Source organism: Capra hircus, chromosome 5, assembly GCF_001704415.2.
Source record: "Capra hircus breed San Clemente chromosome 5, ASM170441v1, whole genome shotgun sequence".
Taxonomy (NCBI): domain Eukaryota; kingdom Metazoa; phylum Chordata; class Mammalia; order Artiodactyla; family Bovidae; genus Capra; species Capra hircus.
This window is the reverse complement of record NC_030812.1, coordinates 70,238,621-70,253,709: the sequence shown is the minus strand read 5'-3', so window position 1 is coordinate 70,253,709 and position 15,089 is coordinate 70,238,621. Positions and strand designations below refer to the sequence as shown.

The 15,089-nt window shown below is 49.0% G+C and overlaps 1 protein-coding gene across 1 annotated transcript in view; it reads left to right on the top strand.

The window, feature by feature from the left end:
• The window catches only part of SYN3 (synapsin III), a 475,640-nt gene that overhangs the window by 29,264 nt on the left and 431,287 nt on the right, over positions 1 to 15,089 (top strand). The window contains exon 2 of the mRNA XM_005680589.3: positions 729 to 1,186. Coding sequence (XP_005680646.1) covers positions 876 to 1,186 — 311 coding nt within the window. The 5' untranslated portion in view covers positions 729 to 875. The remainder of the gene's footprint in view (positions 1 to 728; positions 1,187 to 15,089) is intronic.

Here is a 15,089-nt window from a genome sequence, read left to right as displayed (position 1 = left end):
AATGCTCTCACAAGAGCACCACCCTCATGGCCTCACCTAACCCCATTACCTCTAAAAGAACCCATCTCCAGATACCAGCATGTTACTGGTGAGGGCTTCAACATACGAATTTGAAGGACACAATTCAGTTCACAGCTGTATATATTCTAGAAAATCTGGAAAATACAGGTAACTGGAAGAAACAAAACCCATGTAATCCAGTGATGCAGATATAGTCACTGTTAACATCCTGATGTCTTTTTCTTTCCAAAGTTTTGTTATTTCAACTTTTATGTGGTTGTAGTCATTCGGAACCTATAATCTTATATCACTATCTTTTAAACTAAAACATGAAATTTTTTCTGCGTGACTAAAATCCCTTTTTAAGCACCTCTTTTTAATAGCCACAAAAGGTTCCGCTGGATGTGCTGTAGTTTACATATTCATTATCCTGTGGTCAAACGCTGAAAGACTTTCCAGTATTCTGCTAGTGTAAATAATGCTGTGATAAATACATTTTTCCAAGAGGCTTTTTCTGTAACTCGGATTGCTTTCTTGGGGTAGAATTCCAGAAAATGGAAATTGTAGGTTAAAAGGGTGTGCTCTAATTAGATGTTGCCAGATTCCTTGCCAAAAAGATGTCCTCCTTTGCACTGCCCCCAGGAGCAGGGCAAGAAGGGGCGTCATCGATTTGCTCTTAAGGGGCTGAGGTTGTTTGCACTAGTATGTTTCTTGGCCTCTTTCCACAGGTGGAAGAAGAGACAGCTGCAGCCGGCTTGTGTGGGACCCCCGGCTCTTCCGGCCCGAGCCCCTGCCCCTCCCTCTCCTGGCAGCCTGTGTTCTGGGCCTCACCTAGACAGCCCGAGTAGGAACAAGCCATCTCGTCCATCACAGCCATGAATTTCCTCCGGCGGCGCCTCTCTGACAGCAGCTTTGTGGCCAACCTGCCTAACGGCTACATGACGGACCTGCAGCGCCCAGACAGCTCCACCAGCTCCCCTGCATCCCCCGCCATGGAAAGGAGGCACCCTCAGCCCCTGGCAGCCTCCTTCTCCTCTCCAGGATCCAGCCTCTTTAGCTCCTTCTCCAGTGCCATGAAGCAGACCTCACAGGCCCCCTCAGGGCTGATGGAGCCTCCGGGTCCCTCCACACCTGTTGTTCAGAGGCCCAGGATCCTGCTGGTGATCGATGATGCCCACACAGACTGGTAAGCAACGATCTGCAGGTGCCCCCACCTAAGGGCAGGAGAGGAGACGGGGCTTATCTCACTCTTGGGGAAGAGAAGGGAAGAGCTGTGAGAGACTCTGCTATCAGAGACTGGCAGGAGGGAAGGACTTTAATGCCAGCCACCACAGCAGCTACTTTGTGCCACACTATGTCCAAAGGGCTTTATATTTAAGGTCTGCAGTCTCTCACCTGCAAATCCAAAACCCAAAAAGCTCACTAGAAAATATTTTATAGCCTATTTTCTAGCAAAGCCTGATCTGAAGGAAAGTTAGACTGTAATAGTCTTCGTTGTACCACTTACTGTGCTTGTTCATATGATTTGCTGCTAACTTCTTAATACATTTGATATGGGGTACTGCCCAGGGCCCACAGGAAGTATTATATAATATATGGTATATGTACTATATTAACTTTCTTAATAATAGAAAGCCTTAAAAAATCTGAAATAACTGTGGTAAGTTGCTTAACCTCTTTGAGCTTCAGCCATGCTCCCTCATTGAGTGAGGTTGCTCTGAGGGTAAAAGAAACCAACAAAAATCCACAGTCCTTAATCTCAAGGGACCACAGTGCCCGAGTTTGCATTCCTACTCTTCCATTGACTGGCAGTCTGGTTCCAGAACCTGTCTTAACAGGACAGCAAAGGTGGGCAGAAATGATATCCCTTCCAGTCTCTTCCCAGGTATACCCCATCCTGATAGACAGGAAGCATCCTGCCTGGGATGCAGAGACTGGACACATGTGTCAAGGTCACTGTAGCAGTAGTTCCACAGGTAGTTACTGAGCACTGATTGAGTGCAAATAACAGCCTTCAGTTCAGTTCAGGCGCTCAGTCGTGTCCGATTCTTTGCGACCCCATGGACTGCAGCACGCCAGGCCTCCCTGTCCATCACCAACTCCCAGAGTCCACCCAAAGTCATGTCCATTGAGTCAGTGATACCATCCAGCTGTCTCATCCTCTGTCGTCCCCTTCTCCTCCTGCCCTCAGTCTTTCCCAGCATCAGGGACTTTTCCAGTGAGTCAGCTCTCATAACAGCCTTAGGTGCTCAGATAAGTAATGAACAGACCCTGCCCACAAGATGCTGCATGCAGGTGGAAAAGAGGTCTCTATTTGAAATTTTTGGTAGAGAAGATACATATTATCAGTCCAGTTGGAGACATAGAATTTGCAGTCCAGTAAACCTAAATTTGGAGACCTGGAGGCACCCCGTTCAGGGCGGTTCTGGCAATGGACCCATGGATGGCCATGGGGGCTGGAGGGCAAGGTTTCCTGCGTGTGCCTCCAAAAGCCACCGCAGAGTAGGCACAGAACCAGCATCCAGTAAGCATGTATTACATACAGGAAGCAGTTAATATATTCAGTTCCCTGAGCGTGCCAGTGCTCTCTTATTCTAACATGGGTGTGTGTGCTCACATTCATTCCTTGAAAAGTGAACTCAGGTTGGGAATGGTTGAGCCTGTACTTTGGAGTGGGAGGTAATTATAGTTTATAACATATTCAATGCAGTCAACATTAAAGCATGTTCAGTATGTTCAGACTTTAGCCTTTATTTTCCTGCTGTGGAATCACTTCATCTTAACCAGGGTGGTCAGGTGCCTGGCCTCTATTCTGATCCATTCTGAGTTGTTTTCAGTGATGCTTGAAGGGTCTTACATGAAGTGTTGTTCATCTCTGCCCGTGAGGTTATGCAGAGCATCATATTTAGGTTCTGAGCCAAGGGGTTGATTTCTGCAGAGGTGTTGATTTCACTCACCCCTGTCTGTGCAGTCATGCTGCCTATCTGCCTGGTTATCAGAATGTCTACATGGCTTTTGCAGTCCTCTGTTTCTCTTTAACCCAACTTGACCTTGATTTTGAGTGTTCTCTGTTGACTGCACCTCTCTGGTTCAGTCAAGGTTTGCCATAATATGGTCTTGGGAAGGGGTATTGTCAAAAACATTACTTTCTGTGTGGATCCTGAGCTAATAAATGGCAGCAAGGTGATTAAGGATTCAGACTTCAGAGCTATCTGGATTCAAATCTCTACCCCATAATAGCTATATGACCTTTGAAAGTTACTGCACCTAAATGGTAAAATAGTACCTACCTGTAGAGTTAATATATGTAAGTACGGTTGAAATCTGAATTACTATAAAAGTGTTTAGGATGTGTCTAGTGGACAATAAGTGCTATTTAAGTGCATATTATTATAGCAGACTATTGTGACCTTTTGTGCAGTACTAATCATCTTGACTGCAACCCCTGTAGGCATACTTATTTAATTTCTTTATGCCCAGTATTAGGCAGAATACATTAGGATTTATCCCCACTGTGCTATGGTTTTCTAATGGTCAGTCTTCCCTACTAGCTCTCAGGTGATAACATTGAGTCTTACTAATTAATCTCTGTCTGCCCCCCAACCCAGTGCCCATATGGTGTGCAGTTTAGTGTAGGCACACAGCTAATGAGACTGAAATGCCATGAATTACCTTAGCCAAGTGACATTTGAATTTTGACTTTGGTCTTCAATCTCTCTAATCCACAGGAGTGACCAGTGTGTGAATTTTAGTCTGTGCACCCTGGTGGGGGACACAGTTTTTGGCTAGAGGAATTTCTGCTGGTCTGTTTCAGTCATGCTTCATGTGCCCACAGGTTAATTAGGGATTGAGAAGAGCAGTCCACTTTTCTTGCCTCTCAGAGGGTTAAAAGTGGAACGGCGAGAAACTGAGCCTCATTATAATGTCACCTGAGAGTTAGCATTCGTTGGCTGTTTGTGACGGAGACGTCCAACCCACACATGACAGCTTCTCATACAGAACGCATCCTAGATTCTTTAAGAACCTGAGAGCCTTTGCTGGCTGCCTTAGAATCCCGATTTCTTCCCTGCCAAGTTCCAGATGGATACCTGTCGTCCTCCCATACCAGGAGCGGCCAGCAGGTGGCGGGCTAGCCCCACTGTCCCTGGCTAGTTTTGGCAGAATCCGGCTGCCTCTGGGGTCAGCCCCCTGCCCAGCGCCTCCTTCATTGTGCAGACTGTCTCCTGAGAGGAAGAAGCTGTTGAAGAGGGAGAAGCCCGCTCACACAGCCCCTTTCTTTCTCCTTTGAGATGGTAATGAGAGGGGGAGATGATCCACGTCTGGACTGAGCGTGAACCCATCAGGAACAATGTGGCTCCCTTTTCTCCCTTGTCAGCCTTAGTTCCTTCTCTCTGTCACCCCTTTCCTGGTCCAGGACCCTGCTGCAGATTCAGGTTTCCTAGAGGGTGAGAGAGTTACAGGAACCTCCCCCTGTTGCTTCCTGACAGAGGCCAGCTTGCAGACTCTTGGAACCAGCCTGGGCCTCCCAAGGATGAATGATACCTGGCCAGTGGCCAGGGGGAAGTGAGGGAGAGGAGGACTGTCCATCTTTTGCGGAGACACAGAGGATCCCAAAGCCGCCTTTACTGGAAAGAGGGACTAATGGCGGGGCATTTTGAGATCCCACAACCTTTTGGGGTTGCCCCAGAGGTCAGCCTGGCTACATCAGAGAGGTTGGGGAGCTTTGGGCCAGACTCACCCCCCAATAAGATCTGGGTCAGGAGTCCCTCTGAACTAAAGCTGGTAGTGTCCTCTGAGATGATGGGCAGTCAGTCGGGTTTGAGAACCACAAGGGAAAGGAGAAATACAACAGATGGATTTCAGGCTCATTTTTCTTCAGCCCTCTCCACTCATTCTCTTGCCTGTTTTCCAGTGCTTTGACTGGTGTCAGTCCTCCAGTGTTGACCTTGCCTCCGGGATACCTTTCATGTTACCACCAAAGTACCCTCTTTCCAAAATCAAATCTTATAAGTTTACTCCCATGCCCCGCCATGTGTCACCTTTTATAACCATTAGGTGGCACATCATTGCCCTCAAGTCCAAAGTCAGTGTTGTAAGCATGTCTGCCCTCCCTCTAGGTCTGCCTCCAGCTCAGCGTCCTGCTTGGCTGCTTGTTCCACAGGAATAGCAAAGGTTTGTAGTTTTCAAACACACCTCTGCCTTAGCCCATACTGTTCCCTGCTACCTGGAATGCCTTTCCCTATGTTGTTGTTCACTGGGCCAATCTCCATTCATCCTCAAAAGCCTGCTCAAGTTTCACTTCTTCTCTGAAGTCTTCCCTGACACACCTACCCTGCCAACAGTGCTAATAACTTCCTCCTTTGATCACTTAAAATACACTTCATCATGCCACCACAGCACACATCATGCTGTGTTGTAATTGGCTTTAGGTAGTTGTCTCTTCTGCAAGAACAAGGCCTGTGTCTTACCCTTTTTGTATCCCTGGAGCTCACCGTGTAATATATTTTCAGTTAGCATATGTCATTGTCCGAAACTGTTCCAACCAGAACAACCTGCATTGGGCATCATGGGGCCTGAAATTCACCTTACTTCAAGAGTCAGCAATATAGTGCATACCGTTGAGGGCTTACCAGTTTTACTCACCTGTGTATAAAGTCTTGGCTGTTTATGTTTCAGTATGTATTCCCGCTTCACCCCAACATCCTCCTCCCCAAGCCCATCCAGGCTCCAGAGACCTTGAAGGTAAAACTGAGATCTTGTTATGGTCATGATCAATGTTCTTATTTTGAAGAAATCAAACCTAGGGTTCTGGTACATTCTGTAGCAATAATTTAAAAAATTCATCTACTTATTTGTTTTAACAATCTCATATAGCTGCCTTACACTGAAAAGCAGTAATCTACAGTGTAAATTATTGACACAGAATGTACTAGAACTCTAGGTTTGATTTTTTTTTTTTTTTTTTTTTTTCAAAATGAGAACATTGATCATGACCCAAAAAAAGATTCTTCATAACAAGGTTGGGTGTACTTCCTTGATCTCAGTTTTACCTTCAAGGTCTCTGGAGCCTGGATGGGCTTGGGAGGGGGATGTTGGGGTGAAGGGGGCATAAAGCAGCTAAGGCTTGGCCCCCGACCCCTCCCTCCAGGGGTCTCTGAAACCCTCCCTCCGCTTGCCTCCCATGGTCCTTGTTCCCAGAATGGCTGCTCTGCTCTTTCAGCAATGATCTGTTGTTGTTGTGCAGTCACTCAGTGGTGTCTGACTCTTTGTGACCCCATGGATTGCACCACACCAGACTTCCCTGTCCTCTGCCATCTCCTGGAGCTTGCTCAAACTCATGTCCATTGAGTCGGTGACGCCATCCAAGCATCTCATCCTCTCCCACCCCCTTCTTCTTTTGCCTTCAATCTTTTCTAGCATCAGGGTCTTTTCAGTGAGTCAGTTCTTTGCATCAGGTGGCCAAGTATTGGAGCTTCAGCTTCAGCATCAGTCCTTCTAGTGAATGTCCAGGGTTGATCCATTGTTACCCTCCCTCTTATTTTCCACTGTTCTCTAGGATTTCCTTTTTCTTTTACTTGTTGAGGAGGAAATGAAAAGGGGATTCTTAGTTTTAAACACCCCTTAGCTACAATCCTTTCAGCCTGGAGTTTGTGAGGCTGGCTCATCCTACCATATGATGGTTAATGATACTAATTAAAGCACCTTGTGCATTCTAGATTCACTGAGAGTTGCTATGTTGTGTGATAATTTGTGTCCCCCCCCCCCACCAGCCACCCATGCCTACTTGCTGTCTTTGTGTCCCAGAGCCTACTGGCTGGCTCTCTAGGAGACCTAAAAATCCTGGTTTGCAGCGGGTGCCCATTTCCACGGTGTAAATGCGCTCATGGTGGCCAGTGTGACTTCCGGTTAGACTGAGTGGAAGTAAGGTGAATCTCAGGCCCCATGATGCCCAATGCAGGCTGTTCTGGTTGGAACGGTTTCGGACAATGACATATGCTAACTGAAAATATATTACACAGTGGGCTCCAGGGATACAAAAAGGGTAAGACACAGGCCTTGTTCTTGCAGAAGAGACAACTACCTAAAGCCAATTACAACACAGCATGATGTGTGCTGTGGTGGCATGATGAAGTGTATTTTAAGTTATCTACCTGCCTACAGGGCAGGTAGATAATGGGTGCTGGGAAACATCTGCTGATTGAACAAGTGATTTGGAGGTGACGTTACAGGTAATGGCAAGGGTGAAGGTGTGACAGTGATGCTGAGAGTGACCTTGGTGGCATTCTTTAGTCTCCTTTTCCCCTCTTACACCGCTCAGTCTAACCAGAAGTCACACTGGCCACCATGAGAGCATTTACACCATGGAAATGGGCACCCGCTGCAAACCAGGATTTTTAGGTCTTCCTAGAGAGCCAGCCAGTATTCCACCACCAGTCACACTTTCTGATTTTCCTAGGAAGGATTTTACAGACAAGAAAGCAAGGCACAGACATACCATGCACTGATTGAGAGACCAAAACAGGAGAGGGGTAGGCTGGGGCTTTAACAGGACCAGCTCCTTTGCAGGCGTATCTGATGGTGACCTACCTCCTGCTGACTGTTTCCCAGGGCTTCAGTGTTTGGCATGATGTAGGTGCTAAGAAGTCTAGGTTGAAAATGAGTGAACACACAAGTGAAGAAACCAAGAGCTCTTTGGGAATGCGGTCAGGTCCTCCTCCTCGTCATATGGCAAGCACCTGTGCCCTTGCATGACCAGACATTGTGCTAAATGGTTTTCATAGATTCTCTGATTTAATCCTCTCAACAACTGTATGGAGTACTATTACTGTTCTCCTTGTGTGAAGAAGGGAGCTAAGGCTCCGAGCCCAGGATGAGAGCAGGCACAGTGGCGTGGGCAGCTGGCTCAGGCCGGCCAGCTGACGAGTCTGGCATCCCTGTTCTCCTGTCATCCTAACCTCTCCCACCTGAGCACAGGCCTCGTGTGCTGTGCCTGAGGGCTCTGGAGCAGGGCTCTGGAGCCTCGTGTGAGCGCACACCCCACACACGCTCGTGTCTGACTCATGTGGGCACACACACTCATGTCCAAGGGCAGGACTCCCTGTTACAGCATGGTGGCCAAGCGCAGTGGCCCCCTCCTCAGAGGAAAGTACCCGCCTCAAGCACCCCCTCCACCAGTGCCTTTGGGCAGCCAGAATGTTGAGGTGCCAGGGGAAGTGGGGTTTCCTGTAGCCATCCAGACACTCGTGAGCTCAGGGGGTCTTGGCAGCCCCTTGAAGCCTTGCTGTGGCCTAATTGGCCCCAGGGAGACCAGGACTTTCTGCTTCCCACTGTGCCATCTTGTCGGGGGAGGGTTGCAGTGGGTGGGAAGGGGGTTTTAAATTCAGAGCTGGCATCACCAGCAGAGGCTTTTGGGTAGAGTTGCTTGTTGCTTTAGCCAGTAAAAATGGCGATGTCCAATTAATAATTAGACAGTGAATCAGTGTAAGCATATCCCATGCAATATATAGATTTGTACCACAAAATTATTTGTTGTTTATCTGGAGTTCATAATTAAGTAGATGTCTGTTAGTTTATCTTTCCACCCTACTTACGGAGGGTGGCAACAAGAGGCAGTGCCCAGCCCTGCTAACATGGGCCCAGTGAGAAGCTGGCCTTTGTGCGTCCTTGCTTTCTGGTTGGGGAGCCAAACCAGCCCTCCCACCCCTTCCATTGACCTCATTCTCAGGAAGCTGCTTTCCCGGCCTGTGATGAGGACTGAACAGTCGCAGTCACCAGCAGGGCAGGAACAAAATAGAGTGGACAGTCTCGAGGCAGACTGCCTGGACCCCGTCCTCTCTCTCACTCATGAGACGTTGGGGGAGTCTGGCCTCTGGGCCTCACATTCCTCCATTGTAAGGCAGGATCATGGCATCTCTCACGAAGGGTCAGTAAGAGGTGGAGATGATGGCACGAGGGGGCTGGTACTGGGCTTAGCTGTCGTAACGGGCACTGAAATGGTGATGGTGTTAACGGTTGATTGCAGGGACTTCCCTGTGGTCCAGTGGCTAGGACTCCATACTCCCAATGCAGGGGGCGCGGGTTCAGTCCCTGGTCAGGGAACTAGATCCCACATGCCACAGCCAAAGATCCCATATGCTGCGACGAGAACTCCACATGCCACAATGAAGACGGAAGATCCTGTGTGCTGCAGCTAAGACCCTGCACAGCCAAATAAATAAAATGAAATAAATATTAAAAAAAAACCCAGCTAATTGTGATACTAACTGCTAGTGAATATAGTGGCCCTGGCAGTCAGTGGGGAGGAAGCCACTTGGCATGTTTCTCAGTTCAGCTGGACGTGCTTGAGGGCTGCGTTCTAGAAGCCCTGGAGGAGGGGTGTCTGGGTGCTGGTGGGCTGGCACACTGTCTACTCTGAAGATGGGAAGACGGGGACCGGGCTGGTTCCCCTCCTCCTAGAGTTGGTCGGGGGCTCAAGGCAGGATTCACACCTGTCTGTTGGGGACACTAGGCTCTAGGAAACAAAATCCTTATGTTTCCCCCCACCCACCTCTTCCTCCACCCCTAGGACTCTCCTTGAAATAAGGGTAAGCCCTGCCTGTTCCCTGTGGGGAAATCCAGAGGTGGGGGGCAGGGAGCTAGGAAAGGCCTGGTGAGAGGGGTCTTGCCATCCTCTTACTCCCTTCATTCACGGATTCATACAAGCCACCCCCTGCAACCTGGGGTGGTGCTGGACTTCTGGGCTTGTCCTCCCACTCTGGGCACCCCCTGCCACTCCCCCTCCCTCCGCCCTGGTGCCTGGTGCGGGAGGGGCCTTGGGCATTCCCCAGCAGCCTGGCCTGTCGCCTGGACACCAGCGCCGCTTTCCCAGGCCCGGCCCCTTTTATCAGGGGGACAATGTCCACACACAGTGAGGGCCTTGTGTGGCACCCAGGCCCCGAGCCCTTTGACTTGAGGAATTTTTCAAGTGCTGACCTCTCTCCGTGAGGTCTTCTCGCCATCCAATCCAGAGGCTCTGTGCCCCGGCCGCTTCCTCCCCTGCTCTTGCACGGCGAGAGGGAGGGAGGGGAAAACAGTGAAGAGTTGTCTCCTGCCCTGGTAGAGTCTTCACCCTGTGAGAGTGTGACTAGGAAATCTGGGGGAAGTGTCTTAGAGCAGAAGGTAGCACGGGGAGGAGTCTGATGGACGCTGTGTCTTCTCCACTTCCCCCTTCCCTGCTGATGCTGTGAGACCTGAGGGGAGCCTTCCCCCTTCCCTGCTGATGCTGTGAGATCTCAGGGGGGCCACTGTCCTCTCCAGGCTTCAGTGCCTTCATCAATCAAACAATGACAATAAACTGAGATCACGGTCCCCAAAGCACTGTTTCCGTCAGAATGACATTCAGATTATCAGGTACTGCTCTTCACCTTCTGTATGGATAGAGTTCTTTGTTTGCAAGAAAAAGAAATGACTTTGGCTGACTTAGGCAAAATGGAGGGTTTATGGAAAATATGCCGGAGGCTCACAGAATGAAGAGAAAACAAGAAGACCCAAGTTTTGGAGAGGTCAGGACCCAGGGCTTTGTCTGGACCTAAGAGGCAGGAACTTGTGAACACTCTCTGGAGAAGTCAGCTCCTATTGTCTTCCAAGCTTTGTGCCTCCCTGCTTAAAAATAAAATTCCTGGGCAAGAACAAACCTGACTGGTTCCATAAGATGTCCTGGGGACACTTGGGGACAGTCCCATCAAGACTGTGCAAGAGAGAGGCTTGGTTCAGGAATGCAAGTGCGGATGGGGGTGCTGATAATAGGAGTCAGAATGAGTGTGTGACAGCCACTCTGAGAGGCTCTTCCAGAACTCCTGAGACAGAATATCCAGAGGAGAGCTCAGGAGACATTTTTAAAATGATGAAGAGCCAAGTTTAGAAACCGTCGTGGCTAGAGGACCGGTTTCATGTGGCTCCCAACTGGTAGAACTGAGGCCAGTAAAGCAGACAAAGAGGGAGGTGTGTCAGCTCAGTGTATGTAATGGGAAGAAGACCACGTGGGCTGCCCAGTGAGGGAGTGAGCCCCCATCACTTGCAGGTTCCAGTACAACTAGGCTGGCAACTTGGGAGGAATAATGCAGAAGAGGCTCAGACTCTGAAGGGGCCAGCCTGCAAGCCCTTAAAAAGAGTCTCAGACCTGAAACTTCTCATTTTCCTCTCTCTGCTTTTATGTCTCAGTCATTTTTCCTGCCATTGCCCTGCCTTTTTCTGGATAATTCCACCGTCCAACTTCTGAGTCTTTCCTCATTCTTCAAAATGTGATTTTCTTGCCTAGGTCCTCCTCTTTAAGAGAAGTCCCTCAGATGCCATGGGCTCTCCTAGCAATAGCTGTTCCTGTTTCTCCAGACTTCACCTGCCTGGCTACAGCCTTGCCCTGGGGAGGCAGGTCACTGGGCAGACATCAATCTCACTGCAGAATGTCTTTCCTCCTGGGGCCTGTGTAAGCCTGCATGGGATGTGTTTCCTCAGCAGGAGGGAGGCTGTCTGTGATGGCAAGAGAGAGGGGACAGTGCTTTGTATCCATTTTGCTGACCTCCAAACCTGAGTTTGGAGGAAGGGCAGTGGTGTGGGCTTCCTGAAGATTTTCACTAAGCTAATTGCCATCTTCATAATGGAATTAGTTAAATTAGGGGTTGCTTGTGCAGCTGCTTACTTGAGGCAAGGTGGTCGGTGAGTGAAGGGGCAGGTGCCAGGAAAAGGCAAAGGCGCAGAGAAATATTTCCCTGCTGTAAGGAAGACAGCAGCCCAGGCTCTATGACAAATGCCTCTGCCACTTGACACAGGCTGCAGAGAGACAACAGGGAGCCATGGGGACTGTTGGGCATGAGAACTGACGCCCCAGCTGCAGGCAACAGCTGCCATCCTCTCGGCTGGCTTTTGCCATGTGGAAATACAGGTCTCGTGATGCTCAGTTATTGATTTTCAGGGGGAGCCAGAAGTCTGAATTCTTGAAAAATGAATTCTCTTGTTTTAAAGTCAAAAGTATATAATGTAAGTCCAACAAAATAAGACTGTGGACTCCATGAGGTTTGCCAGTTAGTAATTTCTGATGAAGAGAGGAGTCAGTAAATATTCTTCATCTGGGCCTGTCTCCTGACTAGACCAGGAGCACCAGGATGGCAGGGGGTTGTTTTGTTCAGTATAATTCCTAGGGACTAGCACAGTGCTAAGCACATTGTAGAGCCTGGATAGAGAGATGGAATACTTCCCTGGTGGCTCAGACAATAAAGCGTCTGCCTGCAATGCAGGAGACCCGGGTTCGATCCCTCGGTCAGGAAGATCCCCTCAAGAAGGAAATGGCAACCCACTCTAATACTCTTGCCTGACAAATCCCATGGACAGAGGAGTCTGGTAGGTTACAGTCCATGGGGTCGCAAAGAGTCGGACACGACCAGGTGACTTCACTTAGAGAGATGGAGGGATGGATGGGTAAGCAGATGGGTGGGTAATTGGTTGACTACATGGAAGGAGGGAAGTGGAGGGAAAGTAACTTCTCTTAGGCTTCTCCTTCTGTGCGTTGCCCTTCTCACCTTGACAGGCCTCACACAACCATCAAACACTTAATATTCTCATGGTTCCCTTCTTCTCATCCTCCTCATACCATCTAAACCCCTTTTAGAGATGATCAGATATAAGTCACTTACACCTTGGTGTGAATTACCTTTCAGTGTGTCATCGTTTTCATGGGCATTTTGCCAGGTTGAGCCCTTAGTGTTGCTGTTTAGTCACTAAGTTGTTTCTGACTCTTTGTGACCCTTTGGGCTGCGGCACACCAGGCTCCTCTGTCCTTCACTGTTTCCCATGAGTTTGCTCAGATTCATGTCCATTGAGTCAGTGATGCTATCTAACCATCTCATCCTCTGCCAGCCCCTTCTCCTCTTGCCTTCACTCTTTCCCAGCATCAGGGTCTTTTCCAATGAGTCAACTCTTCCCATCAGGAGGCCAAATTATTGGAACTTCACCTTTAGCATCAGTCCTTCTAATGAATATTCAGAGTTGATTTCCTTTAGAAGTGACTGGTTTGATCTCCTTCCAGTCCAAGGGACTCTCAAGAGTCTTCTGGAGCACCACAATTCGAAAGCATCTTAATAGATAAGCATCTGTTAATGAGTTCGGGATAGATGCTCTTTAAATGTTTGCTGGGGGAACAGCTTAGCCTTCTAAATGTGAACTGTTCTTGTGAAATGAAGGCTGTGGACTTTCAGAATTCTGTGGGAGTGAGGATGACACAGTGTTGTGTCTCTGGAGAGAAGAGGGCTAGGGATTGGGAGGTAACATTCTAGCATAATCCCTGCTGTCAGAGTGAGTGGGTGGCTGACGATTTTATTCGCCTTAAAGGCTGGTGCTGGGGAGAAAGAGGAGCTCCCAGAGGGTAGCCAAGGCAGGCTTCCATCATGCTTGATATGAAGCTGGAGATCCTTTTAGAGTAATGAAGATACTGCCCCCTTCCCCTGAATGATTGTCGCTTCCTCACATACATGCCCACCTCTTGAACGACAGGAGGGAAAGAGATGAACATAAACATCTGCCGTGTGTCAGGGATAGCATTCGTGGGGCCTAACGGCAGACAGAGTGATGTGCTTATTTTTGCAGATGAGACTAGTGCTTGGAAAGGTTGATGTTTGTCTGAGGCAGTGCTAGGAAGTAAATAGCAGAGCTGGAGAGGACCAGCTAGTTCTAATGCTAGCAGTGCTCACCCACCTCTTTACCTGGAGGGTGAAATCCACACCAGCAGCTCACCAGAGAGCAACCACTTGCTGGCACATTTTTGGCAGGTTCCCAGAGGCCTTCAAATCTGCATGCTCATTTTATCCTCATGACCCTGTGGGTAGATCGTCCCATCCTCACCCTTCAGATAAGGGAGCGGAGGCTTATTCAAAATCATGTAGCAGGTACCAGAGCTGCCATTTCAAATCCAGGTCTTCTGCTCCGTGCCCGTCGCTCATTTTTCCTGCAGATTGGGGGACATGCCCCAGGAGGATGCATTGGCCCCCCGAGTGCCACCAGTACCTGCCTAACTCTTTTGCCCTTGTGTGCCTTTCACACATATACACACTCTTCAGACCTTCTCATAGCCATCTTTGCAGCCCTTGATACTGGCAAAGGATAGGTACCAAACATCGGATGGATGGATGAATGGGTGGATGGATAGATGGATAGATTGATGAATGGGGTCACTTTACCCGGGAAGCAGTCTTAGGCTCTTAAACTGGGCTGGGTCTCTTTCAGTGGGCTGACCTGGTCTTAGAGCTAATGTCCTGTGTGGTCATTGTACTTTATGAGTCTCTCCCTCCCATTGAATAGTAAACCCCCTGAGGCCAAGCACTGAGTTCTCTTCATTGCTATTTCTTAGGAGCCTGCAGGCTCTGGCACAAGTAGATCATTAGTACAACTGTGTTGAGTATCTTCCAAAGAAGGCTTCCCTGACTTCCTGGATCAGATCTCCCTGCTCCCCACATCCTACCCTGTAACACCTTGTTCATCGTATTCATCACTTGCTTTTCACCTGGTTAGTTTCCTGACTTTTCCAAGAGAATGCTAGCTCCACAAGAGCAGGGACTGTATCAGCCTTTCACCCCATACCTAGTAGGGTGTCCAGTCCTTACAAGGCTCAGTGAATAGTGGATAAATGATGTGAATTGTGAGCAGACCTCCACAGACATCTCCTTCCCCATTTTCTGTCAGAGGCCCTAGTGGGTCTCCTTTCCTTACCTTCACAGATCCTTGTACAGATGCAGGGGCCCTTGTCACTCTCAGAGAGCCCCTCCCCTTTCCAGTTCCCTGGAGCCCTTCCACTTGCAAAGAGGTACAGTGAGGTTGCCCCATCACTGGAGGGTCCCCTCTGACAGTGGGAGGGGAGCAGGAGGGTTAGCTGTTCCTGGGAGTAAATAATGGAACTAGAATTGGCCACTTGATGCAAAGAGCCAACTCACTGGAAAAGACCCTGATGCTGGGAGAGATTGAAGGCAGGAGGGAAGAGGGTGACAGAGGATGAGGTGGTTGGATGGCATCACCAACTCAATGGACATGAGTTTGAGCAAACTCCAGGAGATGGTGAGGAACAGGGA